Here is a 27,680-nt window from a genome sequence, read left to right as displayed (position 1 = left end):
TCCGCCATTGCTGCGAGCGGGAGCGGGCGGCGCGGAGGCTCGGAGGCGCTCGGGCGGACCTGCGGAGCCGGGCGTGGGTGAGCGCGGGGCCCGCCGCAGCCCCCGGGGCGCGGGCACCGGGGAGGACGCGCGGGTGGGTCGTCAGGGCGCAGTAGCCCCAGGACGAGGGGCGCATCGCCACGGGCTGGGCAGGCCGGGCCGGGCCGGGGCGGCGTCCCCTGTCCTGGCGCTTTTGTCCGGCGAGGGGCAAGTCCGGAAACACACAGCGCGCCTCCCTTCCCCAAATCCGGCGGTGACCGCCGCGTCCTCACGACCCCTCCCCGGACACAGCCGAGGCGGGTGCGGGACGGCGGTGGGTGTGGGGAGCCCCGGGTCCTGCTCGCGGTGACCCCCCGGCCGGCCCTGCCCCCGCAGGCGGCAGCCTCGGGTCTCCCGGAACGATGGTGAAGTTGGGGAACAATTTCGCGGAGAAGGGGACCAAGCAGCCGCTGCTGGAGGATGGCTTCGACACCATTCCCCTGATGACGCCCCTCGATGTCAATCAGCTGCAGTTCCCGCCTCCGGATAAGGTAAGGGCCCGTCCGGCACCCCCGAACCCCCGCGCTGCCGCGGGCGCACCCCCAAACCTCGGGCGGCGGCCGCAACAAAAGAAACGCGCCGCGTGCGCTGGGGACGCGGAGCGGGGCGGGCTCGGGCCGGCAGAGGGAGCCCGTTGAGGACAGTGTACCCGCGCGGGACCCTGGATCGGCTGGTGGCGGGGGCTCCTGCCTTAGGTGACAGCTTCGTCCTGACAATGGCTTGATATTCGTGGGAGTCTCGTCCGAGGAAGGTTCCTGGCCCCCAGCTGCCCTGCTCCTGTCTCGGTCCATGGTACCAGGGGTCTCGGGGTCTGGGGTGAGCCCAGGGGCGCGGCTGCCCGGGTGCCTCCCCGGGGGGGGGGGGGGTGCAGTTTCAACCACTGAGGCAGGGAAGCCCCTCGTGGGCCAGCAGGCTTCATCCCCTCCTTGTCCTTTCTGCCTGGCCCTGCTGGACTGGCACGAGCTGCTGGAGGGTGTGTGCTGCCACACAGAGCCTCTTTCCTCTTTGTTTCCTCCCGTGAAATCTCCAAAGCGGTGCCAGTGCTCATTCAGTACTGCCCAATTTAAAGAATCTCCTCTTTTCTTGAACACAGCATCCGAGAAAGCAGTTTCTATCCATTAAGGATACTATTTTCAAGAGTTAACACTTAAAAAGGTTAATACAATCTTTAAAAGTCTCGACCATTGTATGGGAAAACTCAAATTTAAAATCATAGACACAGCATCCACCCTGACCATCTTACTGCTTCTTGAAACCCACCTGGCCTCGAATAAGATCACGCTATTATTCCCCAAAGTACGTTGACATTTCACGTCTCAGTTAGTCCCTGCTGAGGAGGCTCTGACTCGGGGCTTCACGTTCCCTCTGGTGCGCTGGTGATTGCTGACCACCGCGCAGGGTGGAGTGGGGAAGGGACGTCCCTGTGATGGGATCTTCTCTTGTGAGGCTTCCTTTATTCCCACGGCTCAGCTCCCCAAGGTGGTTCTGACCCTCCGAACTCCATTGTCTATGTTTTGGGTGAGAGGAGGCAGGGTCAGGGAAGGGACTAGCGGCAGGTGTTTCCGTTTGAAAAAGGGGCACACCTGTGTACCCCAGGCCATGGCGGGGCCCCTGCAGGTGCTGGTGGATTAGGCTGGGCTTTGCAGAAGGGGCTGCCTGCGGCCTCAGCTTCTGCTCCACACTCCCTGACTAGGCGTCAGACTTGTCCAGTTAGCAGAGTCTGGTCCCCCAGCTGCTCAGCTGAGGAGCAGTCGTGGCCTGTGCCAGGAACTCCATGTCCCGAGGCAGCACCTCTATCAGGTGATTCTTTCTGCTTGACCTGAGCCTACTCAATGCCCTCAGTCTGTTCCATTCCAGAACTGCCTGGCATGGTTGGCTTATACAGGGAGGAGGATTTCAGGCAGGTACGAAATCCTGGCCAAACAATCCGGTCTCCCAGGAGTAGCCTGGGCAGCTCTGAAAGGTAGTGAGTCTCCTGTCCGTGGAAGTGTTCAAACAACAAAGGGGGGCTCCAGATAAGGGAATTCCAGCAGGGACCGATGGGAAGGTCTCTGAGGTCACAGACCAGGAAACTGAGTCTGAGAGTTTACAGTGTGCCCAAGGTCATTCAGCTGGAGGTTATAGTCCTCCAGGATGCAGAAGATACTGGCAGTGCCTCTTGCTTTGACCTGCTTGGAGCCAGACGTCTCTCACATAAGATGCCCCTTAACACAAACAAGAACAAAATGTTGCTCACAGTCAGGGTTCAGGGGGGCAATGCCACCTGCCCCAGGTGATGGGGATTCTGGAGGGGCAGTAATACAGTTGGGTCGTGAATGGAGTCTGTTCCAAGAACGTGTACTGAGTACTGAGGTGCTGGAGGTATACCAGTGACACAGTCACAGAGCTGGCAGCAGCATCAGGGACAGTCCAACTGGCACTCGCTGGATGCTCATTCTGCACCAGGCACTCTACGTTGCTTCACAGACTCGAGTCCCTTCAGTGTGCTGACCACACTGTGTGGTAACTCCCATTGTTGCCCCCTTCTTACAGATGCGGAAATGGAGGCACAGAGTTTAAGGGTCTTCCCAAGGTCATCTGGCCTGTCGGTGGCAGGTGTGGGTTGAATGCAGCCGACAGCAGTGCCAGAGCCTTCACTTTGGGCTGGGGCTGCTGCACATCTCCTCACCCTTACAGCAGCCCAGTGAGATAAGCCTTGCTGCCACTTCACAGGTGACTGAAGTGGCTCCAGGTGGCCAAGTGTGTGTTCAGGGTCACACGGCCAGTCAGGTACAGTTGGGATTAGAGGATGGCAGGGTGACACCCAGGTGCTGCCTCAAGGGGTGTGCACCCAGGCCGACTCATGCTAGGCACGCCCTCCTCTCCACCGTGGGAGAGCTGCGTGCCAGGGAATGGAGGGGACAGAGTGCCAGGAGTGTGGTTACAAGGTCTGTGGCTCTTGTGATCTTTTTCAGTGACACCTAGCACGGGCTGCTTTCTCCCCCACTCCTTCTCCGGAGGTCACAGCTGGACTGAGAGGCTCTCTGGCCCTCTGCTCAGGGCCGATCGTCCTGAGTGGCTGGACTCCCCTTGTTCTGGTCCCAGTGTCATGCAGAGTGGGTGTCTCCCCAGGAAAGGGTGTCTTCACTCAGAGGAGAGGAGCATGCAGTGGCTGGTGCTCTCCAGTCCGACAGCCACTCCCTGGCACCTGCTCTACGGAGTGGGGTTTGGGGATTAGAGACGTGTACGCCCTCGACACTGCTCTTGAACACTCCCTCATCCCTGGGGACAGAGGAGTAAAACAGTCCTTGGCAACAGGGTGTGATGCAGGTGGTGCTGGTGAGGCCAGGGCTGTGAGCAGCCCAGAGAGGGAGTGGGAAAGGGTTTGTGCAGGGCAGGTCGCCTTCCAGGTTGGGAAAACATTTCCCGTGCAATAGAGGGTGGAGGGGGAGTGACAGCAGGGAGACCGTTTGGGGACTGTGGCAGGGACAGGGACGAGGGGAGGTCAGTGGGGTGGAGACAGAGGCTGACCCCAGATTGTTACCTTAGGGGGTGGTGCCTGCTCCTTCAGCCTTGTCCTGGAGGGACCGGACAGTGCACTCGGATCTTCTCCTTTGTGCCCACCGTGGCATGTTAAGACCAGTGGAAAAGCACATGTGTTGTCCTCCCACCTCCCTGGGCCAAGGCTATGGTCTGGCGGGTGGAGGGGCACTGGGTTAGGAGTCAGAAGTCACGCCGCCTCCCCGCCCTGCCACCTATGAGCCACATGACCTTGGCCACTGAGCTTAACTTCTCTGCCCCTAGGTTATAATATGTCCCTCCTGGGGCTGCTATCAGGACTATTAGTGGGTAATTTCTCTGAAAGTCCTAGCACAGAGGAGATTTCCAGTGAGCGGTGGCTGCTCTCACTCCTTTTGTGAATGACGTCGTGGTGAAATGGTGACTTTGAACGTGCAAGCTTCCAGGCCCACTCTCTTGGGCAGATGGGTCTGGCACCTCTGGCTGGACCACTGACCCTTTGCTTCTTTGTTCCCTGGGTCAGGTGGTTGTGAAAACTAAGACTGAATATGAACCTGATCGCAAGAAAGGAAAAGCACGTCCTCCCAAGATAGCCGAGTTCACCGTCAGCATCACCGAGGGTGTCACTGAGAGGTTTAAGGTGAGTGGCCATGGCGGGGTGAGATGCTGCTTTTGACCCCAGGAGAGGTCTGCCGAGCTGCAGAGATGAACCGCAGAGGGACAGGAATAGGATGTGACACTGTATCTGGGCTGATCCCAGGTGCACAAACCTGACGGCTTCCGGCTGCCCACCGACATGTTAACCTCGTGGTTTTTAAAAAAGTCTTTTTTCTTCATCTTCCAAAATGATTATACATTACTTATTTTTACAACAGGGAAAACCCACCCATAAACTTTCTTATAGACAAAGTTATAAACATATGAAAAATCACTTACCAAACATTAAAATGTCTCCCTAACAGTTCCAGGAAGGCAGCAGACAGTAACAAAAGGTTAGTGCACAGCACTCACTACGTGCCCGGCAGCGTTCGGAGCCCTTTACCTCTGTGAGCTCTGCTAAGCAACCTGCCACGGGAGGTTGGTACCATCGGTACCACCCATTTTGCAGATGGGGAGGTAGAGGCCCAGAGTGGTTACAGCTCTACGCAGCAGAGTCAGGATCCAGAGCGGTCTGGCTCCAGAGCCCTCCAGAGTTCCACCTCTATCCTTGGCCACGTCCTGACATGACAGAGGAACAGCTGCTGAAAGGGGCAGGTTCCAACAGGCCTGGGTGGGAGGAGCCTTCCCCAGACAATGTGGGCAGCCTCTGAGGTGGCATTGGTTGAGAAAGAAGTTGGGAAAGTGATCTTCTGGAAACTTATTCCTTGGGGAACACAAGAGAAGGAAAAATGGTGGCCCTACCCAGATTCAAAGGCGTGAGATGTGAGACATCGTTGGGTCCCCTGGCCTTGAAGGGTGGCTCCTTGGCCACCCCCCACGTGGATGTGCGAGCAGTTTGCTTCTGCTGGGTGCACAGGCGCCCACACAGCCCACCCCTGCAGTTCCAGAGCAGCTGTGCAGATCAGATCCTGGTTGATGTCTCCAACAACCTTGTGAATTACAGGAGGGTGGCGGTGGGGGCAGGGGAGTAATGTGACTTTAAATCTCTCTTTCTTCCCGTGGCTCCACACGGCCACTTAGGGCCTTCCTGGTCCAGCGGGTGCCGTGAGCATTGCTGTCTTCTGCATCTGTGAGGGGTTCACTTGTGTTAGCCCTTCTAATCCACCCAGCAGCCCTCTGCCTGTTCCTACTAACACTAGGTGCTGTTCCTATAACCCATTTTGCAGGTGGGCAGTTGAGACGCAAGGGAGGTCTCTGCTGGTATGTAAGGACGTTGTAGGTGCTGAGATGCTCTTTTGGTGACTCTTGGCTTGGCAATGCATATATGTTTGAGGTTCATTCCGGTACCAGGATGGATTGACCTGAAGTCAACACCTCTCTTCCGCTACGTCTGGTGGGGTTAGCATGTGCCTCATCTGCTGCCACTCGCCTGTCCTGGCTCTTCCGCACCCTGGGACCAGCTGCTGCCCTCTGGTTGAGGCAGGAGTGACCTGGATTTCAAGGTCATGATGTCCCCTGTTCCGGTGGCTGCGCGCCATCTGGGTGTCTGAAGGAGTCTGGGTTTCTCATGCTTCATTTGACCTCTGCCTCCCGCAGCCCTGGCATTTTGGGTCACCACAGAGTAGGGAGCAGTGTGGCACCTGGACGTCTGTTCCTTCATCTGTGAGTGTCCGTCGTGTGCCAGGCTCTGTCCCGTACCTCTGGTGTCCTTTGTGCTTTTCCCACACGAGCATCTGAAGCAGGTCCCCAGGTCTCTTGCCTAAGGCATGGGTGACGCACATTTGCGACCAGGGTGCTCTGTAGTGCGGCCGGGATTCTGTGGTTCCCTGGCTGCTGTTGCCCAGAACCTGAGGGCTCAGAGCACCACAGATGACCTCAGACGATTTGTGCCTGTCCGGGTGGAGTGGCTGCTGGGGCAGGAGTCCTGCCTTACCTCTCTGCTGCCACTTCCTGTGGCTGTTTAGGAAGGTGATGTATGCAGTAGGCACCCATTTCCTTAGTCTTACACACAGACTTGCTGGTGTCTAGTATACTATGCTTAGCTTTTGTGGCCTCCTTTATGATTCACAACCACCCTGAAGGGGGTGTCATTAGCCCCTTTTGCAAACGAGGCTGTTGAGTCCCAGGTGGTCCCAAGGCAGCGAGGGTTCTCCCAGTGACTCTCTGGTTCCAAAGCCAGTGCCTTTCCAGCACACCTCCTGCTACCTGCACCTCTGTAGGGGTCTCCACCAGCCCCAGCCGGAAGGCCACTGCTTCCAGCCCCCAGCTCCTTCCATCTCCTTGCAATGCCAGCTCAGATAGCTCCTCTGCCAGGAGGCCTCCTGGGTGCTTCTCAGTGGGGATTAGCCTCGCCCTCATGTGTTTCCACGGCCCTTTTTAACGAGGCAGTAACAGCAGCCAGCAGTCACTGGCTCTCCCAGGAGCTGGACTCTGGTTAAAGCTTGTTATGTTCATTAACTCATTTAGTTTTCATCAACACCTCCTGAGATAGGCGCCATTATCATCTCCACTTAACAATCAAGGGGAAACCAAGGCAGAGAGCTTGAACCCAGGCAACCTGCTCTTGGCTGTGGCATTAGAGGTCATCTGGTATCTCCTGGAGAACAGGTTCACAAGGGGAGCTCTCAGCCCCAGGCAGCCCATCTGCTGCTGGATTGTTCCACCTCTACCAATCCTTTTCCTTTGCTGATTTAAACCTTTCCCAGAATTGCCACCCTGTGGCCCTCGATCCTTTCCCCATCCCGGCAGTCTGGGGAGATGTGGCAGGCCCAGCTATCCCAAGTCTTCCCCCACATAAACATTCTTTTCTCTGACTCTTCTTCATATGTCACAGTTTCCAGGCCCCTCGCCCCCCAGATGCCTTGCTCTGAGGGGCTGGGCTGGCCCACGCTTCTCTTGGGTTTGAGGCCTGTGACCAGGTGTCTTGGCAAGGTCCCTGGGGTGGCCTTTTGAAGCAAAGGCTTCTTGACCTGAGTTGGTCACCTGGGGAAGGGAACTGAGCCATAGCCACCCCCTGAGATAAGAGCATCGGCCAAATATGAAGGCGCAGGGACTCTTTGTGCAAACAACCTACTCACAGCTGCTCTGTGCCAGCCATGGTAAGGGCTCCGGATGCCATCTCCACTCTCGTGCTTAATGCATGCTCAGTAGCAGCTTGATAAGTAAATGGATGATGAATTGTGCTGCTGGCCTCCTGTGAATGGGGGGCTTGGCCAGATTTCCAGTTCTGTCCATGGGTCTCCTGCTTGCTGAGTTAGTTCAGTAGCAGCTCACGTAATGGATCGGGCTGTGTGTGGATGTAAGCCCTACCGGTGACACTCACCAGGTCTGGCAGGTGACCTGCCCAAGGCCAAACGCAAGTGGCTGAGGCAGGGCAGGAGCCAGGGCAGCCCAGCACACTCAGGCTGGCCAGGATGCCCACAGGCTGGACGTTTGCAGCTCAATGACCTGCATTCTGAGGGTGCCTCTTGACTTTGCCTATTCTGGGGCCCTTCTGAACCTGGAAGGGGATTTACCTAGCCCCCTGCCTACCTGCTGTGGGGTGTGTGCATGAGAAGCAGCCTCCAAAGAGCTGTTTCCCTAAGTGTGTCTGGGGCCACCCACATTAGAATCACCTGAAGTTCAATTTTAACACAGGGACCCTGGACCCTGGGGATGTGCATTTTAACAAGCTCTCAGGTGATTCTAACACATACTGAATCTTCAAACCTTTCTGGATGGGGATGCATTTTAGCACAAGTGCAGGGCAGGACCAGGAGGGCTGGGGCCTTTTAAAAATGCCAAGAGTACCCAATCTTCTGGAATGTTCTCCTGGCCTTTTATTGGCCAGTTATATTTCTGGTAGCCCTGAATGCGTGCACACAATGAGACATGCTGCTGTTATGCGAAGCTTTGGCTGGTCGAGGGTTGGGGGGCCTCCCTTTCTGGGAACTGGGGAGCGTGTGGGAACAGGCTTGATTGAGATGTATGTGCCATGGAAGGTCAGAAGAGAGGACCTGCCTTCCCTGGCCCGTGTGCGTCCCTCCCAGCAGGGGTCAGCCACAGCAGTGGCAGGTGCCTGGACAGCTTCCGTGAGCTCCCCAACCCAGCTGTCATCTCAGTGCTCTCCATCTCCGTGTGTGATCACAGGAATGAAATCCTGCCCTCAGATTTCGAAACAACAAGTAAATAACGCATCCCCCTTTTGTCTCTAATTTGTGCAGTTCACGAGCACCTCATTTTTGTATGTCTTTGGATGGCATCCTTGAAATGAAATGTCTTTTTGGATGTTGCTTTATGATCATCGCTCGGGGATTAATCTCTAGGCTACAAGGTTGCTAGGCGGGTTGCTAGGTAACTGCTGCTGGGAGAAAGGATTCTGCAAGACTCTGCCACACAGGGATGGCTGGATGAGTCACCCAGCAGCGGCCAAAAGTCTAGGCTTCTGAGGAGGTTAGAGTCAACGAGGAAAGCAGTCATTTAATTAATTGGAGGTGTATTTACAGCGAGAATAAATGTGGGCAGAAAAGTATCTTAAAGGAACTAAACCTAAACATTTTTAAAGTTGTGCTTCCCACTTGCCCATGCAGAGCAGCGTGTCAGGGTGCTTCTGGGGGGCTTCCTAACACCCACCTTCCCATCTTGGAGAATGGAGGGGCCATAATTAGGCAGGTGAAAGGGAAGTTCCATCAGGGCTTGCTCCAGTCTTCTGTGCTTTGTGGCAACCGTGAAGAGCTGTGGACACTTGGAGACCTGTGCACCCTCTCTTTGCCTGTGACTTAGAAGCCCGGGCAATCAAACCACGCCCCTCACCTGGTGCCGAGTTGCCTTTGGGACCTTATGAGATTCCGAGGTCGGCCTTGCACACAATGGCTTTCACAGTCAGCACAGAGAACACCGGGAGAGCGTCTTAGGAGAGCCCCAGTTTGTCTGAATGGTCCTCATAGTTGAGTCAGCACTCCATGGGGGTGTCCCTTTTCACAAATGACCCCGTGGGTGGTTGTATCCTTTTCTCACATCCTTAATGACCTTGAGTTTCCTGTGCGCCTGTCTGTTTTCCACACTCTCCAATAATTCCCTGGTGCATTTCAAGATGCATCTGTTCAATATTTATGAACAGTGATACCGTTTCCTTGGCATTCAGCAGTGGGGGGTGGCCATGCGATGCTGGGGGGGTCATCCTGCGGCAGTGGTACTGGAGACCCTGGAAGCATGTTTGGACACCCTGGCAACCTTCAGCTGTGCTGAGCAGCCTGCAGTGGCAGAGCTCACGGGTGCCCGGGCTTGCCGTAGAGCGGGGACTTCATCCAGAATTGGGTGATAAGTGGGTGGAGTCATCTCAGGATGTTTGTGTCTATGCGTTCACTTTTGTGTGGGTTACTTAAAATATTTAATGCTGGAAATGCTGGAAGACATCAAGATTCATCTTCTTTTTCCAATTTTCTCCCCGCTACATTACTCAGCAGAAATGCTCATTCCCTCTCCCCTCCCCGGGGGTGGGAGGACAGAGACAGCCCAGTGCGAACCACCAGCATCGACCTGGCCAGTGTGGCACGGATCTGCAGAGTAGTGTTTCCTTTGCTCTGAACAGTAGTCTCTGGAGGATGGCTTTGCTGTCCTGATTTTGTAGGTAGGGAATTAAGGCCAGAAAGTTTAAGGAATGGGACCAAAGTCACCCACCTAATGAGGGGTGGAAGCGGGATTCAGACCCACATCCATCTGACACGCCAAAGCCCACCACGCTCTGTCTTCTGTGCCAGTGGGACTCATGGGGTGATTCTTCCCTGTGGCAGATGTCCTGGTGCCCCCGACCCCCAGCTGGACAGTGGCCCCAGGAGGCCCCCAGCAGGAGAAGAGCAGATGGGAACACAGTGAATTCAGATACTGGGGTTTTTACTCATTCCTCCCTCATGGTGAGTATTCAGAGAACCAGCACAGGGACAGTGCCATGTCAGCTAAGTGACCAGGTAATTCATGGCCCACACCGGAACACTTTTGTGAATGACAGCGGACAAAACAGGTGGGAAGCCAGGCAGTAGATATCAACCTAGGCTGTCCAAGCATCTGGGATGCACAGTTCCTCCATATATACTCGTTATAAGCTTCACCCATATCCTAATTGCTGTCTGTTCCTGGCCGAGCTTTCCAGAAAACACTCCAGCAGCTGGTGACACTCTCAGCCTCCTGCCTCCCTCCTCTGGCCCATTTTTTTAAAAAATTGTGGTAAAATATACATAATATAAAACTTACCATCTTAAAGTGTACAATTCAATGCCACTTAATACACTCACCATGTTGTCCAACCATTATCACTGTCTAGTTCCAGAACATTTCCATCACCCCAAGCGGAGATTCTGTGCCCACTATGCAGTCACTCCTCCCACTGCCCCTCCCCCCAGCCCCTGGCAACCACTAATCTGTTGTCTGTCCCTGTGGATTTACCTACTCTGGACATGTCATATAAATGGCATCATATAATATGTGACCTTTTGTGTGTGGCTTCTTTCACTTAGCATGATGTTTTCAAGGCTCATCCTTGTTTGTCAGAATTTCCTTCCTTTTTAAGGCTGGGTAGTATTCCACCGTCTGGAAAGACCACCTTTTGTTTATCCATTCATCCGTTGATGGACACCTGGGCTGCTTCCACCTTTTGACTGTTGTGAATAGTGCTTCTGTGAATATTCACCTGCAGGTTTTTGTTTGAGCACCTGTTTGCAATTATTTTGGGTATATACCCAGGAGTAGAATTGCTGGTACATATGATAATTTCATATTTAATGTATTGTGGAACTGCCACACTGTTTTCTATAGCAGCTGCACTATTTTACATTCCCATCAGCAAAGTACAAGTTCTAATTTCCCCATAGCCTCACCAACATTTATTATTATTGTTATTCTTATTATAGCCATACCAGTGGGTGTGATGTGGTATCTCAGTGTGGTTTTGATCTGCATTGTCTTAATGGCTAGTGATGTTGAGCATCTTCTCATGTGCCTGTTGGCCATTTGTACATCTTCTTCACAGAGCTGTCTATTCAAGTCCTTTCCCATTTTTAAATTTTTTTTTTGTCTTTTTCCTATTGAGTTGATTTGCAGATATTTTCCACCATGCTTCCTTGCTTGTTTCTTTGATGCACACAATTTTTAAATTTTGGTGAAGTACAATTTATTTTTTCTTCTGTTGCTTGTACTTTTGGTGTCATATCTATGACACCATTGTCAAATCCAAGGTCATGAAGATTTACTCCTCTGTTTTCTTCTAAGAGCTTTATGGCTTAGCTTTTATATTTAGGTCTTTGATCCATTTTGAGTTAATTTTTGTATATGGTGTGAGGTAAGGTAAGGGTCCAATTTCATTCTTTTACATGTGGAAATCCAATTGTCCCAACACCATTTGTTGAAGAGGGTGTACTTGCTCCATTGAATGGTCTTGGCACCCTTATTGAAAATCAGTTGACCATGGACACATAGTTTTATTTCTAGACTCTCAGTCCTATCCCACCGATTTATATACCTGTCATTATGCCAGTGCCATGCTGTTTTGATTACTGTAGCTTTGTAGTAAGTTTTGAAATTGGGAAGGGTGAATCCTCCAACTTTGTTCTTGTTTTCAAGATTGTTTTGGCTCTTTGGGGTCCCTCGCAATTTCCATTTCTGCAAAAAAAAAAAAAAAAAAACAGCCATTGGGATTTTGATAGAGATTGCGTTAAATCTGTAGATCAGTTTGGGAAGTATTCCCATCTTAACAATAGTAAGTCTTCCAGTCCACAAACACAGGGTGACTTTCCATTTATTAAGGTCCTCTTTAATTTCTTTCAGCAATGCTTTATTGTTTTTAGTGTACAAGTTCCTTTACCTTTTAATGTAGGTAGTAAACTACAGAGATATCAGTAGTGCCTGTGACTTTGTCACCAATGCAAGTCACAGGTGTTTGTATATCACACTGCAGTTGTTGCCAAGATCTTGGGAGAGTGTTTACGTTCATTGTTCATTTGAAATCACAGTATTTATAACATTTTGTTTAGTGAATTAATAAAGAAGCACATACATAGTGTATTACAAATTTCTATTTTTGCAATATTTTGATAACAGTATTGTGATATAATTGGTTTTCTTTGCAATTCTGCATATAGTATTTTATGTATTTCGCACATCATTCTGAGATGGATTCGTGCTTCACCAGCTGCCAAAGAGGTCAGTGGCATGAGCATGCTGGAACGCTGACCCAGGCTGTCCCCACCCTGCTGCTGCAGTGCACTAGCCCCTAAAGCCTGCAGCAGTGGAATCTGGGCCACCGAGGGCCACCGTGAGGCATACACCGGAGGACACAGCAATGCGTACAAATTCCTGTCCAGTGGCTATAATTTCATCCCACTGTCTCCTACTTAATAGCTTTTATTGACAGCTTCACAAAGTGTTATAAATTTGGGGATGATGTAAACTCTGCTTGAATACACACACACATACACACACACACGTAAATCAGTGGCAAACATCTGTCCTTCAGATAATTGCTCAGTGCTGTAAGAAATGCTAGTTTGTCACAAAGGGGCAGTTGCCGCCTGGGATCCTGTAATGTGCAGCCCCTGTTCTGGGCTCCAGCTCCTTGCTGTGGCAGACAGGCTCCTTCGTCACTGGCTTGTGTCCCCTCTTCTGCAGGACACACAATGCTGCAGCCACACTCAAACACACCATGTTTTTTGACGCCTCAGGCCTTCTGCAGAGTTTCTCCTGTTAGGCTCCTCCTCCCTCGCATCCCTCCTTTAAGACTTGGACACCCCCTCCCAGAAGCCTTCCTAAGCAAAGTGGGGGTCTCTCCTCTGTGTTCCCGCCTTTCCTTTAGCAGTTCTTGCCCTGCGTTGTGATGAGTGAACACCAGGGTGATGCCACAGGACAGGACAGCTCTGCAGACCACTCAGCTGACTCCCGAGATGGACACTCCGAGGGAGCCCACTGTCACAGCACCTGAGAATACCCACTGGCCACTTTGGGATTCCAGAAGATGGAAGAAAGCAGGGCCTTCATGGGCGCCTTCCTCCATAAAAAGAAAAGAAAATGACGACTGCCTGGGTCTAAAGATGAATATAGTCCAGGCCGGGTTCCTTATTATATACTCTTATTATATTGTTTTTGAAACAAAATTAAAATCAAAACATTTTTGTGGGTCCCTGCAAGCACAGTGGGCCCAGGCCCCGTGCCTCCCATGCCTAAGAGAGCCTTGAGCCCTGGGAGAAAGGCCCTGCTTCTGAGGAAATACCTTTCTCCCAATCAAGGGAGTCCCCGGCCTCCGAGCCCACAGCTCCCCCCTGGAGAGGACAGGTTGGGGGTCAGGCACTGTCTGTCAACTGCGGGCTCTCCAGGCCTCCTCCAGGGGTCCCAGAGGGAAGAGCCGCCCTGAGCCCGCCTCCTTCGTATGCAAGACCATTTGGTTACGCTCCTGCAAACTGAATTTATGGTCTGTTCGATGTGCAGATGTTATTCTGGGTTGGCTCCAGGCACCCAGGGCTTGCTCAGTAAGTGCCCCTGGGAAGATGGGTTATCTGCCAACTGGATTCATTCATTCCTCTGTGACCATTTGGAGGCATCTCCTCTGTGCTGGATCTGGGAGTCACAGCCCTCCCTCAGGGGCTCTGTCTATCGGGGGATGGACTTGAAAGGAGATGGATGACATTCCTGAGGCTGCTGTAACAAATTACCACTAACACAGTCGCAGCTCTGGAAGTCAGAAGTCCTAAATCAGTTTCACTGGGCCAAAAGCAAGGGGTCTGCAGGGTCGTGCTGTGTCTGAGGCTCTAGTGGAGAGTCACTTCCTTGCCTTTCCTGTCTTTAGAGCTGCATTGCTTGGCCGTGGCCCTTTCTCCATCTTCAGATCCCGTGGCACAGCATCTTCAAGTCTCCCTCTGCTCCATCCTACGTCACCTTCTCTGTAGCAGAATCTCCTTCCTCCTCCTCCTTGCGAGGACACCTGTGATTACCTTTGGGGCTTGCCCAGATAATCCAGGATAAAGTCCCCATCTCAAGAGCTGTGACTTAATCCCACCTGTCGAGTCCCTTACCACATAAGATTCCAGGAATTAGGACCAGGGTATTTTGGGGGGCCATTCAGTTAACCGTAGCTTGACTTGGACCAGTCATTTACATGCCCGAGCCTCAGTCTCCCCATTTGTAAAATGTAGTCAGTGATACTGCCTTGCAGGTGCCATCACAGGATACAGGCTTTATTTAAACTGCCCACCATAGTGCAGAGCATGGCAGAAGCCTCCGGAGCTACTGCTGAGAGTAGTATGTTGTGAGAGTGCAAAGTCTGGGTCGGCAGCTCAGCAGCACCCAGGCTGCAGAAATTCTGCTCAGAAGTGGAATCCTCTGTTTGTCCCCACGGCTCCAGCTTGGACTGCGCATGGGAAGCATCTGGGGACTTTTAAACAATACTGATGTCTGGGTCCCACCTCTGCTATTCCACCATCACTGCTCTAGCAGGGTCTGGACATTGCGATCTTTAGAAGTTCCCATGATTCTCAGCTGAGCCACTGTTTTGTGCCCAGGTTGAGGTCATTGTGAATGGCTGCTGCTTCTCTGCTTGTGTGGGACCCTGGGGTCTTAGGACTACCTGGGTGTCCTGTTGGTCAATGTGAAGGTGCTGCCTCTTTGGTGACTAGACTGGCCGGCCCATGAGCGTCTTCTCTGCTGGGTGGCTGCGGTGCTGTGCCAGAATTGCATTTTATTGAGGGCTTGCTGTTTCCCCCGTGTACCCAGCAGGGGGTCTCCACTGCAAAGCAGGTGCTGGGCCGGCAGCCCCCTATGTGTGGTCAAGCAGGCTGGGAACCCAGGGCTGTCTCAGTCTTAGACCCAGGCTAGTTTGTCTCTTGACCAAAGTATTTTCCAGTTGGGCTCTCCAGGATGTCATGGTGTGTCATTGCAGAGAAGGTGTAAAGGACACTCCGAGGGCCTGGGAAACACATATATCTGAATCAGTAATTTTACCCCTTGTTATGGGATCTTCCTAATTATCTCGTGGGGGGGGGGGGATGAAGGAGGTTTATGAAAATCTCCAAACTGGGACAAAGTTTTATTCCCTTAAATAGGAAAAAAAGATGGTGCCTGCATGTGTAATTGGTGTTCAGAGAGAGGCTAGGGTGTTCCAGAGCCTTCCTGGAGGCAGTGGGCCTGGCCAGGGTTTTGAGGGGCCAGGAGAAGCGAAGGCAGCTCAGTCCTCCTGCTGGGGAACAGGGATAACGGCAGGGAGGGAACGTCTTTGGGGCAGTGAGCCCCTGACGTCACTCTGGTATCAGGGCTGCGTTAGTTCCCCGTCTGCTGTAACACAGCACCACAAACTGGGGCTTAGAACAACAGAAATTTCCTCTCCCAGTCCTGGAGGCCAGAAGTCGGAAATCAAAGTGGGTGTCGGTGGGCCGCACTCCCTCTGAAACCGCTGGGAGGGTCCTTCCTGCCTCGTCCTGGTTTCCGGGAGTTGCTGGGGATCTTTGGTGCCACCTGGCCTGCAGCTGCCACCCTCCAGTCTTCCCTCTTCACGTGGCGTTCCCCCATGTGCGTGTCTTGTGTCCAACTGTCCCCTCTTTTTTAAATAAGGACATCACTCAGATTGGATTAGGGCCCAATCTAATGACCTCATCTTAACTTGATTAAATCTGCAAAGATCTTATTTCCAAATAAGGTCACATTCACAGGTACTGGGAGCTAGACTTCGACATATATTTTGAGGGGGACACAATTCAACCCCTAACAGGGGTCTGGCATGTGGGGCTGCCCACAGTGTCTTGTCATGCTCTTGATGAACGTGTAAGGGCGCGAGGCACTGTCCTCCACTTCAGAGACAAGGTATGGGCCAGGGAGGCCAGGTGACCTGCTCAAGCTCTTGCAGCTTACAGAGCCAGGATTCAACTCTGAGCCAGTTGTGGGTCTTTCTGGAAAGGCCTGGGGCTCTCTCCTCTGGCCACGACAACTGCAGGGTGGTGCTGTGTCATGTAATGAGTTTGCAGTCCCCGAGGCCGAGGAGTGGCCAGCCCCGGGGTCTGCAGTGGCTTGAGAGCAGGAGAGAGGACGGCCACCGGGGAAGGGCTTGGCCTGCCCACACTGCCTGCTGATACTCCGTGGATTGATTTCTTTGCCCTTCTCCTCTGGACGATTCCAAGGACTGTCATGGTCTCATTTCTCAGTTCTGTGAGCTCCTCCGCCTTTAGGCCCAGGAGTCCTGGATGAAAGGCCCAGGCCAGGTTCCAGAGGACACCCCCGAGGAAGTGGTTTCCCCACAGCCCTGCGGAGAAAGCTGGGGGTTATTTTTAAACCTAAACAGATGGGGTTCCATGAACCAAACTCTGATGTGGCTTCCAAATGGAAGGGACAAGCTTAATGGATGCCTCATCTCTCCAAGGACTTAGAGACTTCCAACAGGGCCTCTTCTGTGGTGTGCTACGGACCTCTTCTCAGAATAAAATATAAAGGGTTACGAAGGAGGCCAGCGATATGGAAGCCAGTCTCCCCACGGACCACCTGCATGAGGCAGCCCTGCTGGTGTGGGCTGTGGAGAGAGGCAGGTGGCTGGGTTCCTAGTGGGATGGATTCAGGTGGCAGTGGCGTGGGACAGGGCAGCCAGCATAGAGCAGGCTGTGTGGCCTGATTGAGAGCCCAGCTGTGCCACCTGCCAGCTGTGTGACCCTGGGCCAGCAAGGGAACGATGGTGGTGACTGTGTAGCCACAGGAGCAAGCATTTCTGCAGTGTTCAGCACGCCAGGCACCGGTCTCCACGTCCTGGGACTGCACTGACTGCGTGGGCCTCCCAGCAGCCCTGGGGGTGGCACCTCACTGCCCACTTCCAGGCAGGGCCTGTGCTCCGACCCTGCCCACCAGCCTCTCCTGAGGGCCAGGCATTGTCAGGGCTGTGACTGTTGCTGACATGCTCTGCCTGGGCGCGCTCCTGCTGCTTCCTCCGGCTGCCATGTGCTCCTCATTTCTCCTGCAAACTCCAGCTTCCTTCATCCTCAGGCTCCACACAGCTGCCGCAGGACCAGGTGGTTGTGTGCTTGCCTGTGTGCCATGGCCACTGTTGAGACCTGGATGGTGCCATTCCCCATGGGCACTGTGGCCCTGGACAGCACCCTGGCTCTGTCCTCTGTGCCCTGTGTCAGGCACAGGCAATGTAGGTTGTCCAGACAGACTGGCATTTCTCTGGCCCCTAGAGAGGGTGATGGCCCTGAGCAGGGCTAGTGGACTTGGAGGGGGGACAGTCCCAGCGAGAGGTCATGGAGGCTGGGTTGGGGTAGGAGCCACAGGAAGGGAAAGGGGGTGGGGACTTAGAGATGAGTAGGAAGGGTCTCCTCAGAGTAATGTGGAGAGTTCTTGCTGGCCTGGGGGTCTGAGGGGTCTTTCTCTGGGTGAGGGGACACAGGAGACTTGTTCTAGCTGAGCTGTGGTGAGTGTGAGCTGAGGGAGAGGTGAGGGTTGGAGATGGGGACTCGGCAGCTAGCCGTGGGTGTGGCAGGTGGATGGATGGATGTGGGGGGTTGGGGGAGGGAGAGAGCAGTGGGCTGGGGTCACAAGAGTCTTGATGCTGCCCCTGTCCTGCCCTGGAGAGTGTGGTGAGTACCCAGAGGACCAGCTGAGTCTCAGAACACAGTGGCAGGACACTGACATGTGTGCCCCTGGACGGGAGGCCCCAGTTAGGGGCGCAGCACCCCTGGGTAGGGCCAGACTGCTGGCCCTGTGATAAGGGTTCCCTGTAGCCAAGATGCAGGCTCGGGGACAATTCCAGACACTAGAAATGAAGAGCCCTGGGACACGGAGGCAGGGGACTAGCTGCAGTGACTATTAGGACTCTGCGGGCATTTGCAGCCTCACAGCAACTCACATGGATGTGGTGGAGTCATCGTCCCATGTCGTAAGCAGGGGGACTGCGGCTCAGGCTTCCAGAGTGGTGCTGCTGGTGAGCTGCAGAGCTGCAGGCCAACTCACGCCAGAGCACCCAGTGGTGCTCCTGGGAGGGCAGGGAGGGAGCGAGCGGCCCTGTGCGTGTTCAGACCAACGTTTGTGGAGCCCTCGCCACATGCTGGCACTAGTGCCTTGGTCTCCTCTCCACCTGTCCGGGGAGCCCCATAGCTGTCCCTCCATGTACCTGGGCTGGGGGAGGGCTACCTACACGCCCTTTTAGCCTCATGACATGCTCTTGCCCCTGCCAGGATCCCCAGCAGCTGGTGAGCACCTGGCAGGTCCCAGCCTCCAGCTGGGGCAGGGGCTGCTGCCGCCGTGCCAGCTGTCACACGCCGTCATGAGTTCACCTGTGAACAGTGGCCCGCTGGTCTGGGTGAAGAAAACTGCTGCATGTAGTGCCCTGTCCTCGTGGATACTAACCAAGCGCACCGGGAACTGGGGGGAAGGGTGGAGCTGTCTCCTGCTCAGCTGGTCCCAGCGCAAGGGCAGGCTGGTGTTGTGTGGTGCTGCATCCCAGCACCACACACCAGGGCTTAGGAGACACTGGTGGCACGGAAGCCTCGCTCGTGGCTGAGGCACCAGCTCGGTGACAGGCACAGTTGGAGCGGCAGTGGCCCCACTTCTCAGCCAGGTGTGTGAGTGAGCTGCCCGGCTAGCACTGAGACTTTGTCACACCCGTGCCTCCAGCTCTCTACATGGGGCCTTGAATACCAAAAATAATTATAAATGAAGGTGACATATGGATATGGTGAAAAATTAAAATGTCACAAACACTTGTCCAGTGAAAAGTGATTCTCCTGACCTTCTGTCCCCAGCTGCCCCCACAGGCTGTGCCTCCTTGCAGTGAGTTTCTGTGTGTACAGGTGCGTGTCTGTGTGTGTGCCTGTCTGTCCGCTGCCTCCCCAGCCACCCCTGACGGCCCCTGCCTCTGCCCACAGGTCTCCGTGCTGGTCCTGTTTGCCCTGGCCTTCCTCACCTGTGTCGTCTTCCTGGTCGTCTACAAGGTGTACAAGTATGACCGCGCATGCCCCGATGGGTTCGTCCTCAAGGTAAAGCTCCACCCCGCTGGCAACCCCGGGCCCTTTGCACCCTTCTTTCCCTTGAGCTCTTGGGCTCCTGCCGTCTCTCCAGCTAGCCCAGGGACAGGCAATGGAGCAGCAGTGCTCTGTAGCCGGTGACTGGAGGATCCTGCAGAAGGCCCAGTCTGGGGACAGGGCAGGCGGGCAGAGGGCACGGTGGGACCAGTAGGAAGGACACTCCTGAATTGTCCCCGGGAACTGGCCCCAGCAGTGTCAGGAGGGTCCTCTGGAAGGCAGGTCCAGCCAGGGGCTGTGTGGGATACGCCCAGGGTGACATTCCCCTCCCAGCGCATTGCTCCAGGGAGGGAGGGGGAAGGGCCAGTGGCCACGTGAGAGAGGGAGGACACACTAGGGGAAGCTGAGGCCCAAACAGGAATGCCGTGCCCAAGGCCTCATGGGGAATGGGGACCAGGGCGGGGGCTTGCAACCAGCCCTTGGGGCCACGGGTCCCTCCTCTGACTGCTCCAGTGGCGGAGCTGTGCTGGTGGCTGGGCTTTCTACACCCATGGAAATGCTCACTTTGCTCATATGATGTCTTGTTCCCAAAAGCCCGCAGCGGCACAGATGCTTACACACAAGACAACGGGAGTAAAGAGAGGAAAGCAGAGGGCGGGCAGATAAGGTGGGGAGGAAGTGTGACGCGCCGGCCGTGGGCGCCGTCTCCTGCACCCTTGGTGCTGGTTCTGAACTCCCCAGATCCAGTGTGAAACGCCCACCTCCAGGATGTGGCACTGCTAAAAACCAAATAAGGCAATTTTTTCAAAAAGAACAGCCACCTGTTTTTGGTAGAAGCACATGCACATGCAAGCTGGGCTTGGCGACCGTCACTCGGTGGTTCAGGCTTGGCTTGTGTTTTTGCCAGTGTGAGGACGCAAAGCCTTCCACAGTTAGCAGGAAAGTGCAGTTGCCTTTCCCAGCCCAGGTCCCCTCACCCCATTCCACATCAGGCTTCTCTCCCTTCAGCTCCTCCTGCACTCGGTGCCGGTGCCGGTGCCGGCGCCGACAGGTGCTGGAACACAGCCTGGAGCCAGGCAGGCAAAGACCCTGCCTTGGTGAGGCACCCTTCCATTCTAAAAGAAACATGAGAAGTCGGTTGTATACTAGTGAGGAGGCTCTAAACAGAAGAGAAGGCTCTAAACATAAAAGAAGGCTCAGGGACTGGGCACGCGGCGTAGGGGGCTGCAGTTCTAGAAGGGTGGTGGGCCCTGGTGCACAGGCCAGTAGGGGACTGTGAAGGTCTGTGGGAGGTGACACAGCAGAGGGAAGACCCGTGCCTCACTCTTGTTTCTTCTGGCAAGTCCTTGTCCACGCCCTGGACTGCAGTTGGAAGAACTCAAGTCTGTCCGGAGGCTGAGACGACACCAGCCCTGGGGATTCAGAGTCCCCTGGTGGGTTGTTCTGCTGCTGCGTCTCATGGGACTTTGGCATTTTCCACTAGCATCAAATGGGGGGTGTCCTTTCTGGAGGGCAGATCTGGAAGGGCCAGGGAGCTGCTGCTCCACATCAGCTGCCCTTGGCTGAAGCTAGGAAAGGAGAGGTGGTCCCCCCATGTTCGTGTGTGCTCACAACGGGCCGCTGCACCAGGATTCATTGACGGTGTCCAGAAACCCTGTGCGGGAGATGCCATTAGATCCCTGTTTTACCAACAGGAAAAGGGAAAGAGAGGGGCTGTTCGTTTACTAAGTGTTCTAGGTGCTGGACAACGTGGGGAGCAGGCACCCCACAGGAAGGGCTCAGGTTGAGCAGCGGCTCCTGCCAGCCAGGCTGAGGAGTGTCACGAGGGGATTAAAAGGCAGACCTGGGCTGGGGAGGACACTAGGTTTCCATTTCCACTCTCTTTTACAACCATGAAGTTATATGAATGTTACAGAAAAGTTTTAAACACGATGGGGAAGTTGCCCCCAATCCCACAACCTTTGTGTCCTGCCTTTATACCAGACGCTCTTCTCCACGGTGGAACTCCTGGGTGGCTCGCACTTAACAGCACTGCTCGTGCACCAGGCTGTCCGCAACATCTCCTTAAATTCCTCCTAGTCCTCCCAGTGCCACGTGAGGGGGGCGGTTATCAGCTTCATTTCACAGGTGAGGGAATGGGGTGCAGAAGAGTTCAGGAACCATCTCAAGCTCTACATCCAGGCCCAGCTGGGTCATGTTTCTCCCAAGGCAGGCTGAATAGGTGACATGTGGCTCTGTTACATTCCTTTTATGTAGGGCTGAGATGGGGACGGGCAGGAGCGTCTCAGGGAGCCTTCCCCTCCCCATCTTCATTTCCACCGCAAAGCCTGTGCACCCTGCAGGGCTCGGCTCCCATGCCCCTTTGGGGAGCCTGCCTTAACCTGCTGGGGCCATGCCGCCCTCAGCCCCATGTGGTACCTCTCAGCACCGTTTTCTTGCAGCCACGTTCTGTGGGAGGCATTGGTAACACCATCTGTCCTTCTCCCTGGGCTGGGCTCCTGGAAGGCAGGGACATTGCCCAGCCATCTCTGGATACCAGCCCTGGGCAGGGTCACGGCTCCGCAGGTGCTGTCTGCATCAGAAGGTCTTACAGGGCTCCATGCTGGGCGCCATTGAGGCCCCCCCACATTTCCTAAGGGATGGCAGGTGGAGGGAACAGAGTGGAAGGGAAGAGGCATTGCGGGCTGGAGGGGAGCCCGGCCCACCTGCAGAGCCTCCCTGGCTGGCTGGGGAAGCCCGTGCTGCAAGCCTGGGTGGACTGTTTGCTTCTGAAAGTGCCAGGGGCTTCCCACACCCATGCTGGGATCAAGACGCCGATGGTACAAGGGCAGCACTTTGGCAGGGCCCTTCTGTTTTTTTGTCTTTTTAGTCCACTGTGCAACCTTGGACTCGTCCTGGCTGCTCAGCTGAGCTATCGTGCCGTGCCTTTAGTCCTCACAGCTGGCCAGTGGTGTGACTCATCAGCTCCATTTTAAAGACAGAGTCTGAGGGTCAGAGAGGATGGACAACTCAAGAATGTGGCTGGCACCAGGGCCTGGCTCCAAAGCTAAGCTCTCCCCATGTGCCACACTTGTCACAGCGCCCACCCTGAAATGCCAGACGAGGGCGGTGTCAATGATAAGCACATTCCATTTCTCTGTCCTTTCCCTTCTGAAAACAGCTCTTGTGCTCACAGAGGGCTTGCAGGCATTTGTGATCTTTATGCTTCAGGGCTCAGTGGGCTGAGGAGAACTGTTCTGCATGGGGCAGGGTGGTATTAGCCTACCCCCAGCATCTTCACTGAGCCAGTGAAAGCTGAGTCACTCACCTCTGAGGTGGGGAAATGGCCACAGCTCTGCAGCCCTGCAAGGAGTGGGGTGTGAGGATTTGCTGCAAGGGTCTCCTGACTGATAGATGTCTGCAAGATCCCAAGTGCTCCCCCATCCCCCCGTGTCTGATACCCCCATGCACCACCTTCCCTGAGCCCAGCAGTGATGACTTGGTGGCTCTGTGTGCCGGATGCTGAACCAGGCCCCACCACATCTGCTCCACCAAAGACCACACAAGGGAGGCGCCACCCTCCTGCTGTGGAGGACGCCATGGCCTGCCACTTTCTGGCGCCGGAGCAGCCCAAGCTCGGATCTGCTGAGTGGAGTCCACGGCAAGGCCGATTTCCGTAGTGCCTTGTGGCCTGCGCTGCACCGTGTTCCTCTTGGTAGTCCTGCTGCCTGGCATGGAACCGGCCCAAGCTTGCGTCTGAATCTGCTGGGCGCCCGCCTACTGTCACCCTGACACTCCTTTTCCTTGACGCACGGGAGGAATTATCCAGATGGAGAGGGAGCGCATTCAGAAAGAACAGGATACCCCAGGTTACGCTCAGGCCTCTAGGTCTACTCAAACGAGAGCTTTTCTATGTCTAGAATCCCCACCTCTGTCACACACACACACTCACACTCACTCACTGTCAGCAAATTGCATGCTCTGCCCTGTGTCCCTTGCTTCTGACACCATGCAGCAGCCAGGTAGTGTCAAATGCATCTAGACTCAGAGGGTGATGTTACTGCCTGGGGCTCATGGCAGCTGCTGGTCCAAAGAGGACCTTGTGTAGACTGTGGCCTCACACTTGGCTCCAGCCACAGCTCTGAATGTCACTGGGCAGATGGGAGCCTTCGCCTCTATAAAATGAATGGTGGAATCCGGACCTCGTAGGGCACGGAGGGGTGAGCCTGCAGTGCGGGTGGACTGCAGAACCTCCTGCGAGTGACAGTGGTCAGCACTAGCTAGGAGGCCCGTGTGTGCCAGGGCGGGGACTTGATGAACGTTGGCTAGATTTCAGACAGCCCATGGTTGATTCTGGAAAAAGAATGGTTCCGACCCACCGTCCCCTGGGTCAGAAAGATAAATGACAGTTAGTGCAAGATCTTTAGTGGAGTAACCCTGTTGGCCTGTCACACACACGCCCACGGAGTTTACTGCAAGGCCTCCGTTTTCTGTCTTCTCATCTTACGGGTGCGTGAAGTCACGATCAGTACCTTCAGAGGGTGACACAACGTGGAGTGGTGGAGGACTGACTGGAGACCCAGTCTAGCGTTGTAGTTTCTGGGTCCCCTGTGTGGCCCTGGAGAATGGCATCAGCTCTCTGCGTCTCACTTCCCCTAACTATAAAATGGGACAAATGGGACTCACCTCCCAGTGAGAGGATGTGTCTGAAAGCACTCTGCAAACTCAGCTACACGGAGCACATCAGGAGCAGGGCCACACGGATGGATGGCAGGCACTCAGCTCCTTTTCTCTCATGGCCAGGGAGGGGGCAGGTGGGCCTGGAACCGCAGCCTCAGGCCCCTCGGAAGGGATGCTCAACCTGCCTGTAGCTTTCAGAGGCTGAGGAAAACGTGAGTTCAGGCAAGGAGGAGGTTCTCCGAAGCCATTCCCTGGTGTGTCCCGGGCCAGGCTCTGACATCTCGGTCGCCTGTATCCACCGGAATGGCAGCCACCAGTGGCCTGAGGTACCCAGAGACGTGGAATCCTCACAGAAAGATCCCAGCAGCGGGGTGTCCACTTACCAAGGGTTTCTTGTTAAGTACCAGGAGTTGGTCAGTGCTGTGGCCTCTGCCACTGACCAGCAAGGTGGCCTTGGCCGAGATGCTGGGCTCAGTGGGACTGAACCTCAGACTCATCAGGGAGATGTTGAAAAGACAGATGACTCAGCTCAGACATGTGGGGTGGGGGGATGACAGGAGAATCGGGAGTTTTAAAACTCTCCCCAGGTGACTGTGATGGGGGCTTAGGTCAGGGACCCCTGACTTAACTTCAATCTTACTCTCCTATCTGACAAAGAGACTCTTGGCATGGGTGTACTGCTTAGTTGCTTCAACAAGATGGAAGGTTTTATTTCTCTCACACTAAGTTCAAGGTGGAAACTGTGGGACCCATGAAGCCCCAATTCCCTGTCTCTTGCTGCTCTGCTGGCCACAAAGTTTTTTCCTGTGGGTGGTCAGTGCTGGCCAAGAAGGGGACGTGGAATAGTGGAGAGCAGGCAGCTTCCCTTTAAGGGCCCAACTGGAACCTGCTCCTGCTACATTTGCTCGAATCCCATTGGTCACATGGCCTCACCTGTCTACAAGGCAGGCTGGGAAATGTAGTCTTTACTTGGGGTGCCAAGTGTCAACTCTGGGGGAGGATGGGTATGGAAGACAATTAGCAATCTCTGCACATCTTCCTTGTGGGGTTGGTACAGGGCCTACAAGTATGTGAGCCCGCTGACCACATGCTCAGTTAGTGTTCCACCCATATCAGCTATGTCGTGGGGCATGGGTTAGGTCAGCTCCTGTGACAAGCAGCCAGGCTTGCTGCAGGATCTTAACCTTTTTTGGTCTCCCTCCAAAATGTCCATACAACAGAAAATTTCACATTCAACCTTGGGGGCTTCCAAATATCTGGAACCCTTCTCAGGGCTTGTGGCTTGCAGGTGACAGCTTCCTAGCATTGTGCTGCTACCTTTCTTGAGGCTCCTCAGTGGCCTCCTGCTGCTCTTTGGGTCACAGGGTCTACCTCATGACTCCCTCCAGGACCCTTAAGGCTAGCTGAGGCCTGGCTTCCTGAACCTGGAGCCTTATTTTTTGGCTGTGACCACTGGCTGGCCTTCAGTCTCCTGCAGTTCCCATGTCTTCCTGCCCAGGGCCTCCACTCACCTAGAATGCTTTCCTCTCCTCCCCTGGGACAGCCTCTGAGGAGCTAGCCCAAGGGATGCCTTTCTCACTCCCGTCCCTCCCTTCTTTGAATTGGTTGTTTCTAGGCATGTCTAAGTTTCATTGTTTTCTAGCAGATTAAAAATAAATGACAACTAGTGCAAGATCTTTAGTGAAGTAAGCCCTGTTGGCCTGTCACACACATGCCCTTGGAGCACAAGCACCAGTCTGTCATGGCACTTGTTAAAAAGTCTATTCCGCTAGGAGTTCTTCAGGCTTCTACTTGGCTGTGAGCCAGGGGTGGGACCCTTGGGCACCATTGCACTCGCTGTTTGTTCTTCCAAGCCCCGGGAAGGTGCTCAGTAAGTACCTGTGGGTGTTAGTTGGAGACACACTGGCATCCATCCCTTCTGCACCCTGCATGGTCTCAGTGGCCTCTTGTCTTTCAGAACACCCAGTGCATTCCAGAAGGCTTGGAGAGCTACTATGCGGAGCAGGACTCCAGTGCCCGGGAGAAATTCTACACAGTCATAAACCACTACAACCTGGCCAAGCAGAGCATCACCCGCTCCGTATCGCCCTGGATGTCAGTGCTATCGGAAGAGAAGCTGTCTGAACAGGAGACTGAGGCAGCTGAGAAATCAGCTTAGCAAGATGGGCAAGTTCCTTATAATGTGTCACTTGAAAGTAACAAAGGGACTTTGAGGGACATTTCATTAAATATAATTATCAATAATTTAGAAGTTACTCATTTACGGTGCAGTTGCTTCTGTTTGCTAATGCTGCTTTGCATATAAAACTTGCTGCCGACTACCCATGGGCATAGAATCAAGTGCATATCAGCATTGCTTAAAGAGCTCCAACACCAATTTTCATGTTAAGGAATCTTAACTTAGCCCCTTTACTGGGATTTATTGGATGCTGTCAAAAAATAAATTTACACTGGATATGCCAGGGGTTTGGACTTCAGATAAATAATGCATTTTGTGGAACTGATTTTTTTAACCCACTCTGCTGTCTGTGAACCTTACTGCATAGCCATATCTAAAGTGATCTCTTGCTTTGCTAAGAGTGAACATACTTCACCTTTCTTCCCACCTGCCATCAGCTGGGAACAGTGCCACCTGCTAAGACACACAGTAGTGGGTGGAGAAGGGAGGAAGCAGCACACCTAAGAGCAGACCCCCCCCACTCCCCTGCCATGTGCTGATTCCTAGGTGTGGGAGAGCGCTGCAACAAGGCATGCTCAGGGTGGGGACGGTGTATGTCCCCAGACTGTCTCTTGGTCCCCTCGGGCTCCGGCATCTTGATAAAGAGGGGCGCTGCTGGTAGAGACAGCGTGGTTCACTCCAGCATGTGTGGACTGGCCCAGCAAGGAAGGGAAGGGCTTGGTAAGAGATGACCCTCGAGGCTGGGAATCCGTCTCCCTGTAGGTGTCATCTGCTCTGTGATATGCTGAATAGGAAAGAAACCTTACTGGCCCTTTTGTTCACTTCTATTACTAATAAATTTGCACCAACAGCCCGGTTAGCAAGGTAGTTTTTTAAAAATTAGCTGGGTGGGACAAGTGAAAATGTAACTGCTGGTAAGCCAAGGATACTTTAATTTTTATTTTGTGAAACAGAAATAACTCCCTTGATGTAAGAAACAGGCAGGAAAGGCTGGTAGGGGCTGGTGTGGCGCCTTGCAAATACAGTTACTGACATTTCAATTCAGTCTTTGTAAGGAAATTGTTTCAGTTTGAATCTTGACATTAAAATTTATGTTTACGAAATTGACAGATAAACTAAGTGTGCAAGACAATTAAATAGAAAGAAGATATCACAGATGTTTTCTTCCGTGTTATTTGAATGTATTGTTTCTGGTGGATATGTCAAAAGTTTCACTGTTTTTAGTAGATCAGAAATAAATGGCAAATAGTGCAAGATCTGTTGCAAACAAGCATGGTGGTCACGGCCACCCCTGATATTGTTTCCTGAAATGGGCTTCCAAGACATAAAATAAATCTTACTATCAAGGGTGTTTGGAGACGAAGGCCATGACCTCAGCACGGTGGGTGTGCGGCACCAAGGCACGTGCTGTGAAGGATGCTGTGAAGCCGTGGGGCACACATCAGAGCAATAAATATGTGCCAAAACTCCTCTTGCACACCTCTGGATGGACAAAGGAAGCCCACGTAAGCACAGGACAGAGGGAAACCCCATTTGTATTTTCTAGTAGACATGTACTTTATTGACTGTAAATTCACTCACATGTAACTTCTAACATTTCACTCTGCAAATAAAGAACACAAGGATACCCGTGCAGCCCAATGGACTGTGTGTATGCACACGCGTTTCCAGGAGCACTGCGAGCCGTCCCACGCCCACAGGGATGTCGGGAG

At 53.8% G+C, this 27,680-nt stretch overlaps 1 protein-coding gene across 1 annotated transcript; it reads left to right on the top strand.

The window, feature by feature from the left end:
* NSG1 (neuronal vesicle trafficking associated 1) lies at positions 1–27,596 on the top strand. The gene is made up of 5 exons (XM_063108106.1): positions 1–77; positions 415–569; positions 4,100–4,216; positions 19,035–19,145; positions 25,747–27,596. Exons 2-5 carry the CDS (start codon positions 441–443, stop codon positions 25,945–25,947), a joined length of 558 nt encoding a protein of 185 aa, XP_062964176.1. The 5' UTR covers positions 1–77; positions 415–440; the 3' UTR covers positions 25,948–27,596.
* The last annotated feature ends 84 nt before the right edge of the window (positions 27,597–27,680 follow it).

This window comes from Cynocephalus volans, chromosome 9 (genome assembly GCF_027409185.1).
Source record: "Cynocephalus volans isolate mCynVol1 chromosome 9, mCynVol1.pri, whole genome shotgun sequence".
NCBI classification, from domain to species: domain Eukaryota; kingdom Metazoa; phylum Chordata; class Mammalia; order Dermoptera; family Cynocephalidae; genus Cynocephalus; species Cynocephalus volans.
This window is presented reverse-complemented; position numbering and strand designations above follow the sequence as displayed.

Excerpts from the sequence above, each read along its gene's own strand:
- NSG1 (XM_063108106.1), top strand. The coding sequence starts at position 441 with ATGGTGAAGTTGGGGAACAATTTCGCGGAGAAGGGGACCAAGCAGCCG. Across the intron at positions 570-4,099 it reads AGTTCCCGCCTCCGGATAAG|GTGGTTGTGAAAACTAAGAC; the intron begins GTAAGGGCCCGT and ends TCCCTGGGTCAG. Across the intron at positions 19,146-25,746 it reads CCGATGGGTTCGTCCTCAAG|AACACCCAGTGCATTCCAGA; the intron begins GTAAAGCTCCAC and ends CTTGTCTTTCAG.